The sequence below is a fragment of the Frieseomelitta varia genome, unplaced genomic scaffold (assembly GCF_011392965.1).
Source record: "Frieseomelitta varia isolate USP_RPSP 00005682 unplaced genomic scaffold, Fvar_1.2 scaffold_54, whole genome shotgun sequence".
Classification (NCBI taxonomy): domain Eukaryota; kingdom Metazoa; phylum Arthropoda; class Insecta; order Hymenoptera; family Apidae; genus Frieseomelitta; species Frieseomelitta varia.
The window spans coordinates 334759-347778 of NW_025110301.1; the positions used below are offsets into that span (position 1 = coordinate 334759).

Here is a 13020-nt window from a genome sequence, read left to right on the forward strand (position 1 = left end):
TGACTTTTTATTATTACATAATTTTATTGACTTTTGTTATTATTACTGACTTTTTATTATTACATAATTTTATTGACTTTTGTTATTATTACTGACTTTTTATTATTACATAATTTTATTGAGTTTTGTTATTATTATTGACTTTTTATTATTACATAATTTTATTGACTTTTGTTATTATTATTGACTTTTTATTATTACATAATGTTATTGACTTTTGTTATTATTACTGACTTTTTATTATTACATAATTTTATTGACTTTTGTTATTATTACTGACTTTTTATTATTACTTAATTTTATTGACTTTTATTATTATTATTGACTTTTTATTATTACTTAATTTTTTGACTTTTATTATTATTATTGACTTTTTATTATTACTTAATTTTATTGACTTTTTTATTATTATTTTATTAGACTCGAAAGCCTTGGGATTTTTTTTTTACTTTTTGATATTCGTTTGATATTTCTAAATTGCATCTAATACGGAGAACTCGTTGCGTAGGATGTTATTTGATAGTTTCTGGTTTCCTGGAAACTTTTAGAGTAGGCGCGTACTTGCGTTGCAAACTTTCACTTTCGGATGAAAGTTGTTAAAATTTTTATTAAAGCTGTTAAAGTTTCCCTAATTTGTGAGTAGAAAGAATTTTTTTTTGTTATTCTGTAGCACGATCTTCGATAGTTTCGGTGTTAAACTATTATGAGCCTACGACGTTCGTAAAATTGGGGATTCCTGCAGTCGTGTGCAGTGAATCCTCGATCTCTGTAAATGAGATCATGATGCATGCTGATTCGAAATTGTTCTGTACACACATCTCGGTAGATTAGCCAATGTTTGACGAGATGTTCGTGCTGGTTGCGACCACCAACGAGATTTTCAAACAAGGGATACATATGTTAGATACATGCGTTCGAAGAGGAACGGGTTCTCTTTTTATTAATAAATGCAGTTGCAGCCGAAACATCGAACATTTTGTCATTTATTATCGGACATGAAACACGAGACATAAAAGAGTATAAAAGCAAAACTAGAATCGTAAGATTGAAATAAAAAAGGGAAAAGTTCCTCTTGGATCGAGCGATCTGTGCCAAAACACAAGGTGTCGAAGAAAAAAAACACATATTCCTCGTGAGTATATACTCGTATAAATGAACGTGAAACCTCAAAAGAAAAAAAGAAAAAAGAGAAAATCAATCTGTATCGATGTTTCCACCGATCTTCTCACCAGCGCACTAGCTAACCACGTTTGCGTCACGTTTGTAGTTCTCTATATATGCCCGTTTCTATCTTCATTCTTTTTTTTTTCTTTTCTTTTCTTTTTTTTTTTCTCTCTCTCTATATACGTATATGTACTTTCTCGACTCCATCCTCGTGCGAGTAGCTTTTTCTAACTCTGACTCTAATCTTTATCAGTGTGCTTTGTCACTCTTGTACTAAAAATTGTTCGTGTGTACGATGTGTACAACCCCCTCTCCCTCCACCACCCCCCCATTTTCATTCATCGATGCGTACGCTCTTTCACGAGAGTTTCACATCCTTATTCTATGTGTGTGTTATGAATCCTGCTCGCCCCTCGTAACCTCTTAACTGTCATAACTATACCAGATGTGACTAAACGGCCGCTTTTCCATTCTATTCTGTCAACAGCCTAAGAAGAGGACAGTAATCTCCGATTAAAAAAAAAAAATTTAAAAAATCTAAAAAATCTTAAAAAAAAAAGCCCACACCCCGCATAAATAAATACAAGCTTCGATCCTCCTCCCTTAAATTTCCGAAGAAAAAGACCGAAAAAATTACAATCTTGTTCAACGTCACCTTCACGACGCAGCTCCAAACCCACCCCTTTCATACTTTTTGTCCTGTATACGTTTTAATCTTCTTTTCCAAGCTGTTTCTCTTATTCCTCCTCATCCTTTTAATATGTTTCTTTTTTTCTTTTTACTGTTACCTCGCGACTTTATCTGAGGACGATGACGAATCAAGCAGGGAGACGTCATCGTCCTCAGATGCTGATCCCCCAGATAAACAAGATAAACCCATCTCTATACCCGTTTAATTTCGTTATGTTCGGATTGCTTTTCTGACATTCTCGTCATTCTGTCCTTTAACTTCCAACCTTCTTCCGCGTTATTATACCGTTTCAGTTGCCTCTTGCGTTTCCAAAATCCCCTATACGTCGGCGGGCGCCCGAGCAAAACGATCTACGATTTAGGGGGGCTTGGACTTTACGTTTGAGTTAACGACAATTCTACTAAAACTATCGCTCTGGTTCGCGCATTGTTATTGGTGTTGCTTGTCATCGTGGTGTTCGTAATTGTTCAATGGGAATATATATATTTAAGCAAGATGGGAACTACTACTACCCTCTGCTTCTTTTGTCTACTATATGTAATCATGATAGATGTGTTTGACTTTTAAGGCATAATTATGGGAAACGGAAAGGACAAAAGATTCGAGAGGAAGGAATAGTGTGAGTGTGTGCGAGCGAGAGAGAGAGAAAGAGATGTTGAAGGGATAGGCAAAGCAGGGGAAAAAGCGTAAAGAGGGGAGAGCTTACGCGATTCGCGATTGATAACATCCTGGGAAAGAGCAACCGAGAAAAGTAGCATGAGCAAAAGGGAAAGAGAGACGCAGAGAGAACGGAGCAGAAGAAACATATGTAAGACTGGGAGGGAGAAAGTGATAGGAGGCAGACGAATGAGAAGATCTTTGATGAAGAACGAAAAAAAGATATTGTGGAAAAGAAAGCCCAAAAAAAAGACAAAAAAACAAAAAACAAACGAAAAAAACGCAAAAAAAAATGTATCTGTGTACAAGAATGTGAAAAATCATTATAAAGCAAAAAAGAGAAAAAAAAAGAAAAAAAAAAAGAAGTTAGTTAGATGTCGTCTGTGTCTAATTGTGCTGTTTCTCTGTACTTTCTCTCTGTTCTTTCTTAACCAATAGATGTTCTTCCCTTCCAACTCTTTCTTCAATATTGAATGTTAAATGTATTAAACGGATATATATAATCAGATGAAGATAGTAACAGGAGAGGGGCAAAAAAAAGAGAAGGACGACGCGAGAACTGTAATTACTGAAATAGAACAACAAAACTTCTTTACCGCGTAATTCACGCGCTATCAGTTGAATACTTTCCGTACGAATGAAAGCTTGACAAAATGCAGGAACATCCGCTGATTGCGATTCGGCCATCTTCCTTTCGCGCAACAAATTAATAACAGAGAGAGAGAGAATGAGGGGACAAAAGGTAGAAGAAAAGACAAAGTAAAACCCAGCAAAACATATTCACTAAAGCTTGGCCTGTCCAACCTGTGGCTTACTCCCCCCATCGAGTGGCCCCCTTCATGCTCACTCTTCGTTCTTGTTTCTTTCTTTTTATACGGGGCATGAGCCCTCGCGACATCACACGAGCCCTCGATTCGTGTGAACAGCGAGGTTTGTGCACACAGACGACAGTTCAGTTTCGGGTTGATGACAGTGAGGGTTGTAACTGTCACATGATTCGAGACTTGCGTGAGTAAGGCTTGTGCGTCGTCTAGAAGGGAAAGAAACGGCAACGAAAATTGAGTAAGGAGGGGGCTCCCTTAATAAGGGGCGCCCGAAGGGAGGCACGATCCACAGATTGGACAGGCCTATTATTAACCTTTTAGTTAGTGTATCACTTTAGTTCCTTTAAAACTATTACGCTCCCGTGTTAGTTTTTTTTCCATTTAACAATGCAGTTAGTTTCTCCTAAATTATATTCTTACATGTCGTTTTTCCCTTAATAATGTGCCATTATAATTTCTTTCAAATGATTACGCTCTTGCGTGTGTCATTTCATTTCCGAGTACACCACTATAGTTTCATCGAAATGTTTACGCTTCCCTGTCATTTTTTCTTTAACGCCATTATAGTTTTTCGCCATTCGTATCAGTTTTCTTCAACAGTTAAACCGCGACAGTTTTTTCTCTAACCGATTACATTTTTGCATATGTACTGGTTACACTTGCGTTTATTTCTTTAACAATGCGCCGCTATAGTTTCTAGTATGATTACGTTCCAATGTTATTATTTTTTCCTGTAACAGTATGATTTTTCACTATAGTTTTTCGTAAGTGGTTACGCAGAACGTAATCATTTTCGCGAAACTATTAACATTTTTCATTCGTTTTTTCATGTTCAGTCTCTTTTTTCTAACATTTCGCGATTGTGGGAAAAAAAGTTTCTCTTAGTTGATTACGCTTTTGCGCATGTCATTTTTGTTGTATCGACAGCAGTTACAGTTTCCGAGTCAAAAAAAGTTGGCTGCATCATTGTCTCGTTTGTCTCGAGCAAGAAGAAAAAAAGAAAAATAAAAAAAAAATATATGTATCTATATGTGTATACAAAGTAGAGATATTAGAAAGTTGTAATAAAGCAAAAATTGACAAAAAAAAGAGAATACTCATTACGATAAGTGTAAATATTAAGTGTAAATATTAAGTGTAAATATATTTAGATGTAATTATGTGTAATGCCTATCTATTTAATATATGTCAGTCTGCATTCTGTTATTTTCATTTATTATTATCTACTATTTTCTTATCTACTTTCATTTGTCATTATATCAATCTTTGTATGTCATTTTTTTTTATTTTTTCTTTAACAGTACATCACTATAATTTCTCTTAAATTATTAGGTAGCCGTATCATTTCTTTTTAACAGTATGCCGTATTGTTTCCAAAAGCTTTTCTCAAATAATTATGCTATTTTTTCTTTAACAGTATTCTATAATTTCTTTAAATGATAACGCTTATCTTTGTATGTCATTTATTTTATTTTTTCTTTAACAGTACATCACTGTAACTTCTCTTAAATGATTAGGTAGCCATTTTTTTTTTAACAGTGCGCCGTATCGTTTGTGTTCGGTAGCCGTGTCATTTCTTTTTTAACAGTATGCCGTATCGTTTCAAAAATAGCTTTGCTCAAATAATAAATGCTATCGTATCATTTTCATCTTTAACAGAAACTATAATTTCTTTAAATGATAACGCTTAACATTGTATGTCATTTTTTTTTATTTTTCCTTTAACAGTACTATAATTTCTTTTAAATGATTAGGTACTCGTATCATTTCTTTTTAACAGCACACCGTATCGTTTCAAAAATAGCTTTTCCCAAATAATTATGCTATCGTATCATTTTTTTTCCTTTTACAGTATTCCACTATAGTTTCTTTAAATGATAACGCTTAGCTTTGTATGTCATTTTTTTTTATTTTTTCTTTAACAGTACATCACTATAATGTCTCGTAAATAATCAGGTAGCCATTTTTTTTTCTAACAGTGCGCCGTATCGTTTGTGTTCGGAAGCCGTGTCATTTCTTTTTTGACAGTACGCCGTATCGTTTCAAAAATAGCTTTTTCCAAATAATTTTGCTGTCGTATCATTTTCTTCTTTAACAGTATTCCACTATAACGCTTATCTTTGTATGTCATTTTTTTTTATTTTTTCTTTAACAGTACATCACTATAATTTCTCTTAAATAATCAGGTAGCCGTGTCATTTCTTTTTAACAGTGCGCCGTATCGTTTGTGTTATGTAGCCGTATCATTTCTTTTTAACAGCTAGCCGTATCGTTTCTCTTAGATAACCATATCATTTCTTTTTAACAATACGCCATTGCAGCTTTTACCAAATGATTACGCTCCCGTGTCATTTTTTATTTAACAGTACGCTACTATAGTTTCTCCTAAATGATTACGTTCTTGCGTATGTCATTTTTTTCTTTGACTGTAAGCCACTATAGTTTTTGAATCAAAGAAAGCTGCATGCATCATTTCGAGAAGAATGCAGACAAAAAAGACATATAAAAATATATATATACATAGATGTATAAAAAGTAGAAATATAAAAAAATGTAAAAAATTATAATAAAACAAAAATTGAGAAAAAAAAGAGAATACTAATTAAGTGTAACTATTAAATGTGTAAAGTATGCTCAAAAAGAAATAGGCTATGAATTAAATATTACTACTAAATGTGTAAAATATTGTCTATATACGTGTCAGTCTGCGCTTCAATCACTTCATTTTCATTTACTATCATCTATTATTTTCTTATCTACTTTCATTTATCATTGTATCAATCCAGCTGCATTCGCTCATCAGTATTCACTTGATGTTCTTTTCTGTGTTTGATGTTGATCTTAAATACATACGAAATAAAAAGGAAAAAATGAATTGTGAGGGATAAAGAGAGTGAACTATATATGTCATATTTTTTTCTTCAGTACGCTATTATAGTTTCTCTTCAATGATTGCCATGCTATTGTATAATTTTTTTCTTTGACAGTATTCCACTATAGTTTCTCTTAAGTGATGCCGTATCATTTCTTTTTAACAGTACATCGTATCGTTTCTCTTAGGTAGCCGTATCATTTTTTTTTTACAGTACGCTACTATAATTTCACCTAAATGATATTACGCTCTTGCGTGTGTCATTTTTGTCATAAGCCACTATAGTGATTCATAAAAACTTCCATATATCATTGTGTCGTTTCTTGAAAAAATTGCAAAAAAAAGAACGATAAAAAGTATATATATATATATATATACGCACTGAAAAATATGCACTGAAAGTAGAAATATAAAAATATAAAGTTATAATAAAGCAAAAACTGAGAAAAAAAAAGAGAATATATAATACTAATTAAGTGTAAATTAAGTGTATTAAATGTGTAAAGTAGAATATAGATGAAAATATATACATAAAATATATACATAAAAAAATAGGCTATTAATTAAATATTACTACTAAATGTGTAAAATATTGTCTATATACATGTCAGTCCGCACTTCAATCACTTCATTTTCATTTACTATCATCTATTATTTTCTTATCTACTTTCATTTATCATTATATCAATCCAGCTGCATTCGCTCATCAGTATTCACTTGATGTTCTTTTCTGTGATTGACGTTGAAAGATGTTGATTTCGAATACATACGAAATAAAACAGAAAAAAATGAATTGTAAGGGATAAAGAGAGTGAATTACGCATGTCAAATTTTTTTCCTCCGTACGCTACTATAGTTTCTCTTGAATGATTACGTACCCATATCATTTCTTTTTAACAGCACGCCATTTTTTCCAAGTAATTACGCTATCGTATTATACATTTTAAGAGTCCCACTATAGTTTCCTTAAATGATAACGCAACTTTGTATATCATTTTCTTTTTCCTTAACAGTGCACCATTATAGTTTCTCCTAAATGATTACGCTCTTGCGTATGTCATTGTTTTCTTTGGCAATAAGCCACTATAGTTACTGAATCAAAAAAAGGTGCATACATCATTGTGTCGTTTCTCCAGAAGACAGCCAAAAAAAAAAGAAAAATAAAAAATATATATATGTATATACGTAGAAAATAGAAATATAAAGGAAAAGGTCGTACCAAAGCAGCGATTAAAATATGAAAAATAATTCTAAATAAATGTTAAGTATTGTGCATAGAAGTATATTACATGTCAGTCTCTGCGTTATCTTAGTTTGTGTCTCTTTTTCCACTCTATTTTCATTTAGATATAAGTACATGTCAGTCTGCCCTATCGTATCTATTTTTATTTACGTATAAGTACATGTCAGTCAGTCTTATCTTATCTATTTTCATTTACTAATCAGCTCATTTACTAATCTGTCTTCAATTCATTTGATGTTCTCTTCTGTGTTTAATGTTGAAGGATTGTTTTAAATACACTAAATAAACGCTTTAAACAAACGCTTTAAATAAATAAACGAAATAAAAAGGGAGAAGTGAATTATAAGGGATAAGGAAAGTATACGTAGAGAAAAGAGGAGGACGACACTAGAACTGTGACTCTTGAAGCAGAACGAACTTCTGTTTCGCGAATATGTGGCGCTGTCAGTTGAATTTTTCGCGTATTTTTTCTTTAATAGTACTTCAGTATAGTTTTTCCTAGACTATCCTCTCATGTAATTTTTTCTTTAACAGTACGCCAGTATAATTTCTCTCAAATGATTAATTTATCCAATTATTTTATTAGTTATTTTTTCTTTAGTATTATGATTTTTTACTATAGTTTCTCGTAAGTGTTTACGAAAATCGTAATCATTTTCGCGAAACTATTAATTTTTTTTCANGTAAGGGATAAGGAAAGTGTACTCAGAGAAAAGAGGAGGACGACACGAGAACTATGTCTCTTTTTTTGCCTTTGTCATTTTTTCTTTAATAGTACGTCTGTAATTTTTCCTAAATTATTATGCTCTCATGTAATTTTTTCGTTAACAGTACGCCAGTATAATTTCCCGCAAATAATTAATTTATCGAATTATTTTATTAGTTATTTTTTCGTTAATATTATGATTTTTTACTATAGTTTCTCGTAAGTGTTTACGAAAATCGTAATCATTTTCGCGAAACTATTAATTTTTTTTCATTTCCTTTTTATTTCTCTGGTACGTCACTATAGTTTCTCCTAATTGATTACGCTCTTACGTATGTCATTTTTTTTCTTTGACAGTAAGCCACTATAGTTCCTCAGGCAAAAAAAGTTGCATACATCATTGTGTTGTTTCTGGAGAAGGAGGAGAGAAAAAAAAATGAAAAATTTAAAAGAATACATAAAAAAAAATTTAAAAATTTAAAATAATATATAAAAAAAATAAAAAATTTAAAAGAATGTATAAAAATATATATATATATCTAGAAAGTAGAAATATGAAAGTTCCAAAGCAATAAATAAAAAAATTCTAAAGTAATGAATAAGGAAAATAATTATAATAATTCTAAATAAATGTTATTAGATATTGTGCATAGAAGTATATTACATGTCAGTCGGCATTATCTTAGTTTGTGTCTCTCTTTCCACTCTATTTTCATTTACATATAAATACATGTCAGTCTGCCCTATCGTATCTATTTTTATTTACATACAAGTACATGTCAGTCTGTCTTATTCTCTCTATTTTCATTTACTAATCGGTCCATTTACTAATCCATCTTCACGTATCATTTGATGTGTTTGATGTTGAAGGGTTGTTTGAAATACACTAAATATACGCTTTAAATAAACGAAATAAAACGGGAGAAGTAAATTGTAAAAGAGAAAGAAAGTGTACATAGATAAAGGAGATGGATGACACGAGAACTGTGCCTCTTTTTTTGCGTATGTCATTTTTTCTTCAATAGTACGCCAGCACAGTTTTCCTAGATTATTATACTCTCATGTAATTTTTTTCTTTAACAATACGCCAGTATAATTTTCTTCAAATGATTACGTTCCAATTATTTTATTAGCTATTTTTTCTTTAATATTACGAGCTTTTACTATAGTTTCTCGTAAGTGGTTACGAAAACATAATCATTTTTGCGAAACTTTCGCGAATTAATTTTTCTTTGTCATATTTTGTTCGGAATAGTACGAACTAATGACTACATTCGTACGTATGTTATATTGTTTTTTTTAACAGTACTATAGTTTCTCGTAATTGATTACGCTGTCATTTTTTGAGACAGTAAGCCACTATAGTTCCTCAGGCAAAAAAAGTTGCCCACTACTTTGTGTCGAGAAGAAGGCATTAAAAAAATATGAAAAAAAAAATATATATATATATATATATCTAGAAAGTAAAAGGTTCCAAAGCAATGAAAATTCTAAAGTAATGAATAAGGAAAATATAATAGTAATTCTAAATAAATGTTATTAGGTGTAGTGCATACAAGTATAATACATGTCAGTCTGCATTATCTTAGTTTGTGTCTCTCTTTCCACTCTATTTTCATTTACATATAAGTACATGTCAGTCTGCCCTATCGTATCTATTTTTATTTAAGTATAAATACATGTCAGTCTGTCTTATCGTATCTATTTTCATTTACTAATCGGTTCATTTACTAATCTGTCACGTATCATTTGTTGTTCTTCTCTGTGTTTGATGTTGAACGATTGTTTTAAATACACGAAATATACGCTTTAAATAAACGAAATAAAACGGGAAAAGTAAACTGTAAGGGATAATGAAAGTGTACATAGATAAAAAAGGAGAACGACACGAGAACTGTGACTCTTGAAGCAGAACGAACTTCTGTTTCGCAAATTTGTGGCGCTGTCAGTTGAATTTTTCGCGTATGTCATTTTTTCTTTAATAGTATTTCAGTATAGTTTTTCCTAGACTGTGCTCTCGTGTAATTTTTTCTTTAACAGTACCCCAGTATAATTTCTCTCAAATGATTGCGCTTCAGTTATTTTTTCTTTAATAGTATGATTTTTTACTATAGTTTCTCGTAAGTGCTTACGAAAGTCGTAATCATTTTCGCGAAACTATTAAATTTTTTTTTTATATTCATTTTTTTTCTAATATATATGTCACTGTAGTTTTACCAAAATGATTACATTCCTGCGTATGTCATTTTTTCTTTAAGAGCACGCCATTACAGTTTCTCCTAAATTACGATTACGCTCCAATGTTTTTTCCTTTAACAGTATGGTTTTTCACTATAGTTTTTCGTAAGTGTTTGCGAAAACATAATCATTTTCGCGAAATTATTAATTCTTTTTTCATGTCCATTTTTTTTTCTAATAGTACGTCACTATAGTTTCTCCTAAATGATTACACTCTTGCGTATGTCATTTTTTTCTTTGACAGTAAGCCACTGTAGTTTCTCAGGTAAAGTTGCATTATTGTGTCGTTTTTCGAGAAAAAGGCAGGAAATGAAAACGAAAAGTAGAAAATATATATATATATATAGATAGATATCTAGAAAGTAGAAATATAAAAATAGATAGTTATAATAAAGCAATAATTAAGAAAAGAAAATAATTGTAAGTAAATATCGTTTAGTGTTAATTACAGCAAAGTCAGTCTGCTCTATCTCATCTAGTATCACTTAGTATAATTATATGTCAGTCTGCCCTATCCTATCAATTTTCACTTATGTATAAGTACATGTCAGTCTAGCTGTACAGTAAGTCAGTCTGCTCTATCTTATCCAGTTTCACTTATGTATAAATATATGTCAGTCTGCCCTATCCTATCTATTTTCACTTACGTATAAGTAGTATGTGTCAGTCTGTCTTATCTTATTTACTAATCAGTTATTTTCATTTACTAATCAATTCACTTGCTAATCTGTCTTCACGCATCATTTGATGTTCTCTTCTGCGTTTGATGTTGAATGCTTGTTTTAAATAAATACTAAATAAACGCTTTAAATAAACGAAATAAAAAGGGAGAAGTGAATTGTAAGAGATATAGAGACTCAACAGAGAGAAAAGGGAACTGTAACTCTTAAAGTAGAACAAACTTCTGTTTCGCGAATTTATGGCGCTGTCAGGTGAATTTTTCGCGTGTGTCGTTTTTTCTTCAATAGTATTGGTTAGCCACAATAGTTTCATTTCAATAGCCACCATAGTTTGGGTGAATTTTTCGCGTGTGTCGTTTTTCCTTCAATAGTATTAGTTAGCCACAATAGTTTCATTTCAATAGCCACCATAGTTGATCTCAAATGATTACGCCTCCACGTATGTTATTTTTTTCTTTTTACAGTCGCCACTGTAATTTCTCAGTCGCAAAAAATTGCATACATCGTTATGCCGTTTCTCGAATTCTTTATTCGGGAGACTTTTTCATTTATTCATCCTCTCAATATCAAAAACTTTAATTTATTCACGATTTATTCTAATGTAGTTATTTAGTATGAATTTCCATAACTAAAAGGTTAATTGGGGGCAGTCCGGTTGCAGCTTGGGCGAAACTTGCAAAAAATACAGCCAAAAATATTATGTTTTTTTCCTTTTTTTCAATCATTGTTGCTATTGTTTCACCTATCGTCCCTCTCGGCTAGGTAATTCAAATTCATGCGTAGTGAAACCACTCTACCCTCAATCTCTTATGTGCTATTTGGAGAACTTTTGCTGATAGGAAAAAAAATTTGTTAAACAGATGTTAAACTCGAATGATTTATTAATCAGTACGTATTAATTAGATTGTATTAATCAGTAACGTATCAATTAAAATGCATCATTTCGGGAAAAGAAAATTTCTTTAATTGTACGAATTTCTTTAATTGACTTTTTTTATATATTTTCTTAGAATATTTGCCAGCTGTCGCATTTTCTTTCGATAATAAAAACCATTCGATTTTCGTCGAATAGATTCATTTCAAATAAACTCGTTCGCGAGATAGCTATTAAGTAGGTTGAGCTTCCTAGGGTGATTTTGCCCCTTGAATTTGCGTCATCATGGCAGAAGAAAAAGATCCCCCCTTGGCTGTATAGTATCATCGAAGTTGTAGCCGGGCAGTCCCCTTATTACCCCCCCCCCCCTCCCCCAGAAAAGAAACATAATCAGGACAAAAAATCGAATCAAAATTCATTAATTTGTTCTATGACAATACCCGATCAAAAAGAAAACAAAAAAAGACGAAAAAAAAAAAAAAAAAAAAAAAAAAAAAAGAAAAAAAAAAAAAAAAAAAAAAGGAAACTAATTAAACGAAGCTGGGATCAAGCTGTAACTTTTGTCCCCTCTCCTGAGGGTGTAATCCTCGCAGTGAATGTTCCTTCCGATTCAATTCAACTAACAGCGAAAACAGAGAGTCACACCGCGAAGGATTCGCGGTGGAAACCGATTGAATACCGGGGGGCGAAACCATTTACGCGCTCGTCCATTATTATGCGAACATCCAAATTAATTCCAGGTAAACAAAAAAAAAAAAAACACGTCGACGTTAAAAAATTTGTTCAAATTGGCAAAAAAAACAGAACATCAACGAGCAAAAATGAGAAACGCGTTTCTCGCATGGACGGGCGCATAAACGGCGTGAACAGGCACGCGAGGAAGTTCGCGCGTGCACCGGTGTATCAAAATCTCGCCTGAACAGAGTAAAGTATAACAGAGTGACAGAAAAGAAAAGGATAAGAGTAGAGGGTAGAATGGAGAAAAGATAGTAGAGAAACAACCGTAACACCAGGCGCGAGATCTCGACACCAGCAGGCTGCATCCGCGAGGCTGTCGCACGTCGACTAAAT

At 32.0% G+C, this 13020-nt stretch overlaps 1 protein-coding gene across 6 annotated transcripts in view; it reads left to right on the forward strand.

Moving 5' to 3' along the window:
- LOC122533576 (synapse-associated protein 1) overlaps window positions 1-13020 on the forward strand; it is a 134889-nt gene that overhangs the window by 116631 nt on the left and 5238 nt on the right. The window contains exons 10-11 of one of the 6 annotated variants that reach the window (XM_043663434.1): window positions 692-741; window positions 778-941. The exons of 3 other annotated variants lie outside the window; for them this stretch is intronic. In XM_043663434.1, coding sequence (XP_043519369.1) covers window positions 692-741; window positions 778-831 — 104 coding nt within the window. In that variant the 3' untranslated portion in view covers window positions 832-941. Of the gene's footprint in view, window positions 1-691; window positions 943-1651; window positions 2480-13020 lie in introns of those variants that run through there. 2 more of the 6 variants (XM_043663436.1, XM_043663433.1) reach the window with 2 other exon arrangements.